General features: G+C 42.9%; 1 protein-coding gene across 1 annotated transcript; it reads right to left on the minus strand.

The window, feature by feature from the left end:
* Nucleotides 1-3,857: 3,857 nt before the first annotated feature.
* Nucleotides 3,858-4,802, minus strand: LOC146073399 (olfactory receptor 6B1-like). Its single transcript, XM_083180577.1, has one exon. It carries the CDS (start codon nucleotides 4,800-4,802, stop codon nucleotides 3,858-3,860), a length of 945 nt encoding a protein of 314 aa, XP_083036703.1.
* Nucleotides 4,803-12,150: the final 7,348 nt, after the last annotated feature.

The following is a 12,150-nucleotide window of genomic DNA, read 5'->3' on the forward strand; positions in this document are numbered from 1 at the left end:
ATAGCGATGAGGTTACTTCCCAATTCTTGTACATATAGGACGTCTTGGATATCTGTGACTACTGTCTGTCCCTCAATTCTTAGTCTCACTGTGATTGTCCCAACATTTGATGCAGTAAGGACCTTTTCACCAATCCCGGTAACTGTTGTGGGTGTACACTGTGTTAAAGAATTGAACCACTCCTTGTTGCAGCTGAAGTGTCTAGAGGCTCCCGAGTCCATGTACCAGAGATCCCTCCTTGGCTTGTCTGTTACATTCAGTGCTGACTCGTTCTTCTTGTCATGCCGCTTGTGCATGCCACTAGTGTTCTTCATCCTGCATTCTGAAGCCTTGTGCCCTACTTTGTGGCACACATAACATTTGAATGTGCATTTCTTGGGTTTCGCACCCTTTGCTACTAAGGCAGAACCCTCAGCTATGGCATCCTTGTGGATTCTTTCTTGGAACTGTAGTAGCTTGGCTCTCACAACTTCAGTTGTAAGCTTGGTTTCATTTTACTCTAGTGCGACAACTAGGAAGTCAAATTCTTCTGTCAAGTTCTGCAGCATTACCATCGACACTTCTTCCTCATCCACTTTTGCTCCTACACATGCCAATTGCTGAGCTATCGATAGTATCTTATCAATGTAATCGTTCATGTCCTTGCATGCATTCAATTTTGTTCCATACAGTGTGCGTCTCAGACTTATTCTTCTCATTAAGCCTTTATTTTCATAAGCACCTTGTAGAGTTGTCCACATGTCCTTAGCGGACTCCTTTCCACAGATAGTAGAATAAACATGCTGCTCCACAGCCAGGCCTATTGTGCCAATGGCCTTGTCTACCTCTTCTGGGTTTGGACTATCTCCTGGGGCTATTGTGACTTTCCATAGCTTCTCCCTTTTAAGCTGCATTTCCATAGCGAACTTCCATGTAGTATAATTCTCTGAGCCTTTGAGTTTTGGAAAGTTCATGCTATGCCCTGTACTGTGCATTCTCGTTAACTCTTCCACAAATGATAATTTAGGAATATTTCTTTGTGTTCTTTTATGTACTGCGCTAGCACTTGGTCTTTAGGGGGTTAATCTTCGCGCACGTGACGTGCTGGGCCCATAACCTATTGGCAGAGTGTCTATAAATACGTGCAGTGTGGTTGTTAGACGACACACTTAGAAGATATAACCAACTTGAGGTTTATTCAAGTGACAGGCTTGCAAAGTATAACAGTACTTTGGTAGTTAACTTCAGGCAGTATACAACTGATTGCATAGGAATCACAGTCTCGGGTGTTACTTAGCTGTAGCGTTTAGCTTGTGCAGGGTTATTGGCAATTAACTGGTTTACGCTGCGGTATCTCTCCCAGTCGTCGCTGCTGCCAATGATGATGGATCTCCCTGTGCAAAAGGTCACGCTTGTAACGGGATTACAGCGGGGCTTTGTCTTGTGCGCTCCGGTGCACGTGGAGCTGCAAACAGCATGGAGGATGTCACACACGCTCTGAGGCACACTATCACACGGGGACTTCCTTACAGGAAAGGAAACGCTGCCAGCAGGGTCAGGGGTCTCTGCCCTGCTATACAATTAAGCAAGCTGTCACTCAGGGTGACGTCTAGCTACAGTGGCCAGAAGGGGACAAGGCAGTCTGTTAGGCTGCACACTAAACAGTGTATGGAGACAGGCGCCGGGCGCTGCATTCTAACAAAAACTTGACAGGATTTTATGATGGTATTCTATGTTAAACTCTCTTTTCTTGACATTGTTTGACTAGTGTGGACTCTTCATATATACATTTTCACAGCGATAAGTTACCTGATCATTTCCAGTTCAATATAAACCAAAGCTTTGTAATAGTTCTGAGCTGGTTAAAACCCAATTATAGTAGCAGTGGTGCAAGTAGAAAAAATGCCTTAGTGGTACTGTGCTGCGCGCCAAAGGTGTGCACCAAAAATGGGCGTGGTCAGTGGCGTGGACATGGGCGTGGTCATATGACACAAGGGGGAGTGGCTACATGACAAAACCTTATGCCCCTAGTGCCAGATATGCCCCCCACAGTGCTAGGTATGCCCCAGTGCCACACATATATGCCCCACAGTGCCAGATATGCCCCCCAAAGTGCCACACATATTCCCCCACAGTGCTAGTTATGCCCCCAGTGCCAGATATGTCCCCACAATGCCACACATATGCCCCCACAGTGCTAGTTATGCCCCCAGTGCCAGATATGCCCCCACAATGCTAGTTATGCCCCCAATGCCAGATATGCCCCCATAATGCCACACATATTCCCCCACAGTGCTAGTTATGCCCCCAGTGCCAGATATGCCCCATAATGCCACACATATGCCCCAACAGTGCTAGTTATTGCCCCAGTGCCAATATGCCCCCACAATGCCACACATATGCCCCAACAGTGCTAGTTATTCCCCCAGTGCCAGATATGCCCCCACAATGCCACACATATGCCCCACAGTGCTAGTTATGCCCCCAGTGCCAGATATGCCCCCACAATGCCACACATGCCCCCAAAGTGCCACACATATGCCTCCACAGCCCACAGTGTCTGAAGCAGCAGCAGCAGCACAAGTAACTCACCCTTCTGGTGTCTGGGTCTCCTCTCCTCCACAGACACCGCTGCTGCTTCTTCCGGGGACAGGGGAGTGCATTGCACATCTCTCTTTCCCCAGCTTCACTGTGTCCGGTCCGCCAGCCATTCATACCTCGCGGGCTGGCTCCTGATTGGCTGCCGGACCGCGAGCTATGATTGGCTGAGAGCCCAGTCACAGTGACACAGGGAGGGGAAGGAGAGATGCGTGATTTACTCCCCTCCTTTCCACTCGGCTCCAGTGGCAGCAGTGGCGGCGAGGAATCAGCTGTGGCGGGGCGGCGGAGGCCATGCCCCCCGCCACTTAGATATGCACGCATGCGTATTAAACACTTAGGAGGGCATTTGTTATGGTGGTACGGGGTACCGGCACAATATGTTTTACCGGTATGCCGTACCACCCCGTACTTACAGCCCTGTATAGCAGTCACTTTTAATGGGTCACAAATTGCCCTTTATGTGTCTATGATTTAATAGAAAATGGATATACAAGAGGTGACACTGAAATAAAATGGTTGCATTGTATATTTCAAGTAACCTATATTAGAAGCACAACGAATGAAACACACAAAATATAGTGGAGGTGTACTTACAATTTGTCAATGGGCAACTCTGGCTTGAGTTCAATTAATTACAATTGCCCAATCCAATGGTTCCCAAACTGTGTGCCATGGCACCCTGGGGTGCCTCGGGACACTTGCAGGGGTGCCTCGGGATGTTGATTTAGGATTAATGTAAATTATTTATTGTAATAGGCAAAACCAGTGCTGGGAGCTGCCAGTCCTGAACTATGACATACTAACGACAAACAGAAGTGAATTGTCTCTCCTCACATATTCAAACCTAGGGATGACCTATAAAAACAAGTTATTTAATATAATATTTTTTTTCTAAAATTTCTCAATAAGAAACTTTTATCCTAGGGGTGCAGCAAAAAAAAAAAAAAAAAAAAACTACAATTCTGATTCTCCAGGGTGCCATGACTAAGAACTTTGTGAACTACTGGGCCCCAATCCAATGATAGGTGGCATACTCCATGGCATACAAAATATCAGCAATTTTTAAAATACTGTAAAACTGCATACTGTAGAATTTAGAGTTTAGTTTTTAGTCAAGGATTTGCTGTATGCCTATTGGTAAAATGATGAGATTTCAAAGTAAACAAAACTAGAGTGAGGAGTCTCTGAAGACATTTAAATATTTATTATTACAAGTGCTTCAAACAAAGTACAAATTTAGAAACGTAAATAAATGAATACTGTAGTATAATTAGATATTACATTATTTTTCCTTTTCTTTGCATTCTTATTAAATTTCCGATAATGGAACGCATCTCCTGGTTTCTCAGGCAATATATGATCGGGTTAAACAATGGTGTGACCACAATGTACATCAACACTATCAATTTGTTTTTAGACAAAGAGTGTCCTTTAGCTGGGACCAGGTATATAGCAAGCACGGTTCCATAGTACAAAGACACAACAGAAAGGTGGGAACTGCAGGTAGAAAATGCTTTGTTCCTTCCTGTGGTGGTAGAGATCCCAAGGATGGTCATGAAAACAGAAATGTAGCTGCTGAGGATTAATATAAATGGTATCACTGCTATGGGGAACGAGAGGACCAATATATCAATCTGTAAACTGTCTTTGAGGGAGCAGGAAAGTTCTACAAAAGGAACGAGGTCACAGAAGAAGTGGTCTATGACTTTTGGTCCACAAAACTGCAGATGACATAGAAAAACAAGTGTAATTAATGTGATTAGAAAGCCAATTGCCCATGAAAGTGTAGCCAGGCAATGTTGGAATTTGTGATTCATGATTGTGGTGTATCGTAAAGGGTTGCATATGGCCAAATATCGGTCATAGGACATGACCGTGAGGAGGTAGCACTCTGTGCTTCCTAGAGCTAAATAAAGATACGACTGAGCAATGCAGCACGTAATAGAGATGGTGGCTCCTTCCAGCCATATGACACGCAACATGTTGGGGACAATGATGGTCAAGAATGCGATTTCTGTCAATGACAAGTGTTTGAGGAAGAAGTACATTGGGAAATAGAGTCGCGGTCTGGTTGAGACCAAGGAGATAATCATAATGTTGATCATGATTGTGACCATGTAAATGACCAGGATCAGGAGAAAGAAGGCAGCCTTGGAGTCTCTGAGCCCTGGGAATCCTATCAGCAAGAATTCAGTTACTAATGTCTGATTCCCTTCAATCATCATTAATTTCTGCAAAGTGTATAAAGAAAGTCATTAACGCTAGGTAGAAAGCTATTTTAAAACATGCATACATTTTCCATGTTCGTGATTATTTTTCTGTTCAGTATACCAGGGAGAAACTTTAGGAAGATCCCTCACAAGCAGAGAATTGTAATAGGATGGTAACATAGAAACTGCTAACAACATTACTATTATAATTCATGTTCATTACCCTCATTATCATCACTAGCCAATGTGCCAGATTTCAAAGGTTTTCTGGGTGGAACATTTTACTCCTTTTCACCCGTTTATGATTTATATTTCCAAAATTCCCTGTTTAGTGCATTGCTGCAAATAACTGTCATCCATTTTCAGACCACTTAGCAGCTCTCATGTTCCAGGTCACCCAGCAGGTGTGAAGTTCATCAACTGTCACATTTTCCAGAACCCAATGGAGATACACTTCAATTGGCATTTGGACGTCTGGCCGCATAACTCCAAAATAAAGCAACCGCTTACAAGACCAAGAACTTTAATTTGGTATATGACATGCCCTGGTCAGACAATGACATCATAGAAAGATACTTCTGCTAATAATAATCATTATCATAATAATAATAATAATAATAATAATATTAATAATAATAATATTATACGATACCCACCTAACATTGGAGATGCCTGTAACTATAACATTTTTAATCAGGTCCATCCAAACAAAACTGTATGTTTCTTTAAAAATATATATTTTTGCAGAAGACATTGGTTAAGACTAAATTATTTTCCTGGCATAATTGAATTTGTTCCCTCTTCTTAGAAATACAGTACTCTAGTGGTTATCAGTGGTCCAGCGGTGGTCCTCTGCTCTGAAGGGGCTTCACAGTTGTCAGAGTGTGTGGCCAGAGACTTCATAATTCTGAATCCTAAAAACGATATCTACAGTATTCTCTGATCTCTGAGCTTTTATTTGTTTGGGAGCAAATAAAACCAATACTCTGTGGACTGTTTATTTCTGTGATAAATAACAAGCTACCAAGGGAATGCTGTCTTGTGTCACCGAAGCGTATTCCTGTTTAGAACAGATAACAAGAGTCTTAACATTTTTATTTGAAAAAAAAAAAAAAATCTAGATTTTAATACAAATAACAAGCATTTTTCCAAGGTAGAGGGTACATAAAAATAAAGGCATTGTGGGGTGGTGGTGGTAGGAGAACAAGGTATTATGGTGAATTGCAAATGGACAGCAATATTGCAATGGATGTTTTTAGTAATATACAGTAGAGAGTAATTTACATCGAGAATACTACAAGTAGGGGTTTAGGGATATCAAGAGAAGAAAGTGAAAATCCCGAGCTTCTGTATAGAGTGAGTTATTGGGACATAGAGGGTAAATAGAAGACATGGGAGTGTTAGTATAAAGTGGAAGATTGAAATGGAAGAAGGAGGGTTCATCAACTGAGTTGAGAAATCTAGAAGAGTTGAAGAGAGAAGAGTTATATTATGAGATGTGCTGCCATTAAAATTGACCAGCCAATGGCTTCATACCCCCAAATGAGTGAGGGCAATGTTCATCCATATACTGGTGATAGTCACACAGGAATATAAGCACCAACTTGATTAATGAGGGCTGGTAGCGTAAGCTGGTTCACTCGTTTGAAGTTGACTACTATAAGGTGCCTGGCTGCCATGATTGATGAGATATAGCAGAACATAGGAAAGGTGGGCTGGGGAGGAGACATCACAGTTTATATTACAGTGTATATTACATCAATTACTTCGCACCAGTTTTTCTGGATTTTTAGGCAGGACACCAGATGTAGAAGAGGGTGCCAGACATGCCACTGTTCCCCTAGCAGAGAGCTGAGGAGGTAGGGAAGATGGTATGTAAGTGATGTGGACCATAGTACTGCCTGTACATTAGCCTATAGGAATTCTCTGAATGGTGCGTGCATATTGAGCTTTTGGGTAGCTCTCTACAAATCTGTTCTCAGACCCTTGGATCCAGCTTCTCTTTTATGAATGCCTCCCATCAATTTTGTGGGTTTTTTACTGTTTCTTGACCAGATAAATCAGGTTTTATGAAGAGGGAATAAAAGGTGTATATAAGTCCACAAGATCTGCTTAAACATAGAGAGAGAGACTGTAGTCTAGGGTGCAAGTTTTAATAATCCAATTATATAAATGGCACAGTTTTGAGTACTGGTATAGGGATGATGATGGGAGGTGACGTCGATTCTGTAGCTCAGAGAACTCTGGGAAGCAACGTCAAGGGGCTAAGTCTGTAAACAATTTGATTTCATGCGATGCCCAGTTATGAAACATTGAGGGATCCCGGTCCATGGTAAAGGCTGTGTTGCTCCACAGTAGAGTCATTCTATGTGGTTTAGGCCCTAATTATGGTTGGTGCGGATATGTCCGCGTGCGTTCGTTCCGCCAATGTTTTGTGTTTGCGCATGTGCAGAGGCATATCTGCGCATGTGCGAAAGGGACATACGTCCAAATTCCGCATGAATTGTTTACACTACGAACAGGGGGAGGAGAGGGACGTGAAGGGCTGTTTGGCCTCATTAACATATGCATACGCCACGCGTTTCATGGGCGTTCCCATGAAAACGCTGAGCGTACGTATGGTAATGCGGCCGTGACGCACGTGTGACATTGCCGGATGTCAGCTGCCCGCCCAGATCCCTGCTTTTGCACGGAGAAATGCCCGAGTGGTCTGAGCTCGCGGGAGCTGCCTGACCACTCGGTCCTGCATTTGATGGTATGCGACCATCGAATGATGGGAGAGGTTCCCAGAGATGGAGGAGGTGTATACATGAGAAATCCACTCGTGCTCCGTGCGGTCAGCGGCTTACCGCATTTGGACGGAGTGAGTGATCCGTACGAAAGGCGGGGTTTAGGACGCACGGTCCTGGCCGCATATTCGGCTCCGGCCGCACAGACCAGAATAAGGCCCATAGTTACTAAAGAGTATGATCAGTACAGATGTATCCTCATATGTTTTTGCCAGCGATGCTTTAGCATCATGAGCTACATCTCGCAGCGTTGTATATAGTAGTGTTTTAAGAGTGTTTCCATCAATTTCCCTACTACTGATGTAAGGCTTACTGGTCGATAGTTGCTTACCTCTTCCTTTCTTCCACTATTGTGCTGTGGGACTACATTTATATTTCATATATATATATATATATATATATATATATATATATATATATATATATATATATATATATATATATATATAAATAAATATATATATATATATATATATATATATATATATACTGTATATAGCAGGTTTGTATGGCGGCACCCGGAGGCAAATAACTGTAGACAAGACTGTGGTATGCAGATCAAACATTTTCAATGTTTATTGTAACATCGTCATCAGGATAAAGAATACAGCAGTGTACATACCTATATGGGAAACACCACACCACGTGCAGTCGCCCGTCCGGCCCCGGTTCAGTGTGACGCGCCCACCAATGACGACATCAGTCTGTTCCGGTTGTCAGGGCGACGCAGTACTAAAAAATGTGTATATAAACATGGAACAAATCTGAGAAAAAGAAGAAGAGACAAAACCACATGAAAAAATTACATATATACAATAATGGGCATACATGTGTACCTGCAATAGGCACCCAAATACGCACATAAACACTTTAAAATGAATGGTCAGGGTGATGAACTTGGTAAATAATCTTATACATCAAAATAAAAGTTTTAAATGCTTTAAATCCTGGATATGCCTATAATAGACTATACTAGACTCAGCAGCTGAACAAACGAGTGTCAGTTATTTAAAGAAAAAGAGCCTAGAACACTCAAATCGCGATAGATTCGCAATGTGATAAACTTCGACACAGCCTGTCGACCATCAAATAACAGATCAGGAGCTAGATAACCCAAGTCAGGAGTTAGATGAAACAGTGCAGTCCTGTAGATTCATTGAGCCCTTTGGGTGCCAGGGTCCCCAATCTGTGGATACACCTGGCTTCTTTCTGTAATAAACGTAAGGACCTGTCACCCCTACGGATACTCGCAGGCTCATGATCAATGATCATGTAGCGCAAGGAGGCAATGTTGTGTCTTTTATTCAAAAAAATGACGTGCTACAGGCTGGTCACTATGTTTACTGGCTTGCACTGCACGAATAGAGGATTTATGTCCTGCTATTCGTTCACGCAATGTGCGGTCAGTCTTGCCTACGTAATTGAGGCCGCAGGGACAGGTGATAAGGTAGATTATAAATTTAGTAGTGCATGTCACTATGTATCGGATGGGAATACATTTCCCTGTCAGCGGATGGGGAAAGTCACTCCCAGTATACAGCGCACTACACACCGTGCAATTTATGCACCGATAACTCACATTCTTTCTTTTCAACCAAGTATCTTGTACTGATTGTGCTCCCTGCACATTTGTACCCATCAACTTTGGTTGCTAAGGTACTGGGCGATAGCACCCATACGTTTGGATTTACAAAAGGAATCATCTACACCCAGGATTACGATTACTACAGCACTAGGGGTCTGCTATGACCAATACTAATGCTGCGGGTGATGACATTGCCAACTGTTTGGAAATTGAAAATCTTGCTTTGCTGACCTAGGGATCGATACTCTCCTTCTCAGAAGCTGAGGCCGAATCCATACAGTTTGATCAACAGCTTTGTGATACAGTTGAACCCACTCCATTGCAACATCTATATAAAGATTGGCAGCACCTTAAACAGAAGGAGGTTGACTATTTATACCACGGGATAACCCTCAGCGGTTACTGCAAGGATAAAAAGATACCCCGCGGGTTTAGAATCAAGAACTCACCAACAATAGGACGCTTCAACACCGCGTTCTGTAAACGGTGGATCGCCGTCCTGAACAAATGTAGTTTCGATCTGTACTATTAGTAATTGAGGAGTCATCCCGCGAATTAACTATAGCTAAGGAGATAGTGGCTGCATTTGAAAGGGAGCATCTAGCTGCATTCCAACAAGACACCGAACAGAATTGGAGCATTAAGATTGAAGCACAGATTGCATTGTACAGGAGGGAATTGATCCAATTTAAAAAGGACAAATTAACAAAGGTAAACGCAGACTACAAATTTAATCGTGTTTATCAGTGGGCGAGTAACGACAGGCAGCGGAATCACTACCAACGTCCACGGGACTATAAACAACTCTGGCAGTCTGACTCCTCACAAGAAGGGATTACCAACAGCGATTCTGAGGGCAACACGGACAGTCACAACTCTGAAAGAAGGACCCCTTTAGGGGTAGGCTCCCGCCGCGGCGACAAAGGAGGAGAACCCGTAGAAGGGGGTGAAATCGCGCAGCAGAGGACGAGGGCGAGGATAAGTCGAGAGACCACCACTACATTTGAAGGCTAATTTTCAATCTGTCCGACCATCTACTATCCCCCATGGAAGTGCAATTTTTGCAACGGGGACTTTCATTTGTACCCTCAACCCAATTGGACAGCATGGAATGGTCTATAGAGAAATATAAACTCAATAGACAGCTCAAACTGCATGAGTACTTCAATGGATTAAAAGTAGAGATGCGTCCCCAGGCTCTTATAACAGATCCCGACCCTGGTCCGATGCAACTTAAAAAACTCCAAAAGAGATCACGCTTTGAACCAACCTCGATTAATCCATCGATCAAGACCTATAATCGATTATTGGATAAACAAGTCAGTGAAGTCCTGGTTGAATCTACAGTGTCCTGTGACAAATACTCAAATCTCAATGTCGCTGAGATGAAAGCCCTCAAAGACCTGGCACAGTATACTGACATTGTGATACGCCCAGCCGAAAAAGGCGGGGCAATTGTCGTGCAGAATCTGACCGATTATCTCCAGGAACTCTTGAGGCAACTAAGTGATGACTTAGTCTATGATAAATTGGATCATGACCCCACTACAGGTTTTTGGTAAGAAACTTGCTGATTGATTAACAAGGGCTGTCGTGTTGGTTGTCATACCAGAGACTTTGAAATAATCCCTTATTACTGAGAATCCGGTAGTACCAATTCTCTATTCACTACCGAAGATTCATAAGTCTCTGGTAGTATGTCCTCCAGGCCGACCGATTATTTTGGCATATTTCACAAAGTTTCAACATACCTTGATGCTGTACTTCAGCCATGTATTGTGCAACACCCTAGGCATTTGTTGGACACCACTCATTTTTTGAACAAGCTTAATGAATTGTCATTACCATTGGATAACTCCATCTTACTGTGTAGCCTTGATATCTCTAGTCTATACACAGTGATCCCGAATAGGAATGGCCTCTTGGTTGTGAGACGGCTGATTGAAGACAGTCCTGCTTACTCTGGTCCCGATGCTAATTTGGTAGTTGACTTGGTAGAGCTTGTATTAACATGCATTTACTTCATCTTTGATAATGTATTTTACCTACACGCGTCAGGCTGTGCGATGGGGTCCAACATGGCCCCATCGTACGCGAATGCCTATATGTACATGATTGAGGACCAGCTCGTTTTTGCCGATGATATGTTTTCCAAAAATGCAGTATTTTACGTTCGTTACATAGACTATTTATTCGTCGTTTGGTCTGACACCAGAGAGACATTGGAAACATTCATCGGCAAACACAATGATTCCGGACACCCGGTACAATTCACCTACAACATGAGTAGTGAATTTGTCAATTACCTTGATGTACGTGTAAATTTGCAGGAAGGAAAGATCAGTACGGAATTGTTTAAGAAGGTTACTGACAGAAACACCACCCTGCACGCCACTAGCTTTCACCCCCACAAACTAAAATTTTCTTTACCGTATTCGCAATTTCTCCGTGCGATCAGAATTTGTTCAGATCGCTTAACGGCGATTGCGAATATAGATATGATTATCACTGACTTTGTAATGAGGGTTTACAACAAACACCAACTGATAAAATCCAAAGATAAAGAGCTGCTATTGAGTCGTGAAGAGACATTAAGACCGACTGTCAAAAATAAAACTGACAAGAGATTACCATGGGTAAACCATTTTAACACTGACAGCAAAAGGATCTCTTAAATAACCAAACAACGCTGGCCAATAGTTAGACCCTGAACTGAGACTTGCAGATACCTGTATCATGCCCTGTTACAGTAGGGGTAAGAATATCAGAAACTGGGTAGTGAAGACTGATATAAGTGAACTTCAGGGAGCACAATCAGTACAAGCAGTGGCATAGCTAGCATGGAGCCAGTGGAGCTCAAGTTCCAGGAGCCAGAGGTTCAAATGGCGCCGTGCACTGCTAACGGCACCTGCTTCTTCTCTGCTGTGCTGCCGGCTCACAACATCAGCTGGAGCCACAGCTGGAAACAATGTTTTAATGTTTTTTT

Source organism: Crinia signifera, chromosome 4, assembly GCF_055691185.1.
Source record: "Crinia signifera chromosome 4, ASM5569118v1, whole genome shotgun sequence".
NCBI classification, from domain to species: domain Eukaryota; kingdom Metazoa; phylum Chordata; class Amphibia; order Anura; family Myobatrachidae; genus Crinia; species Crinia signifera.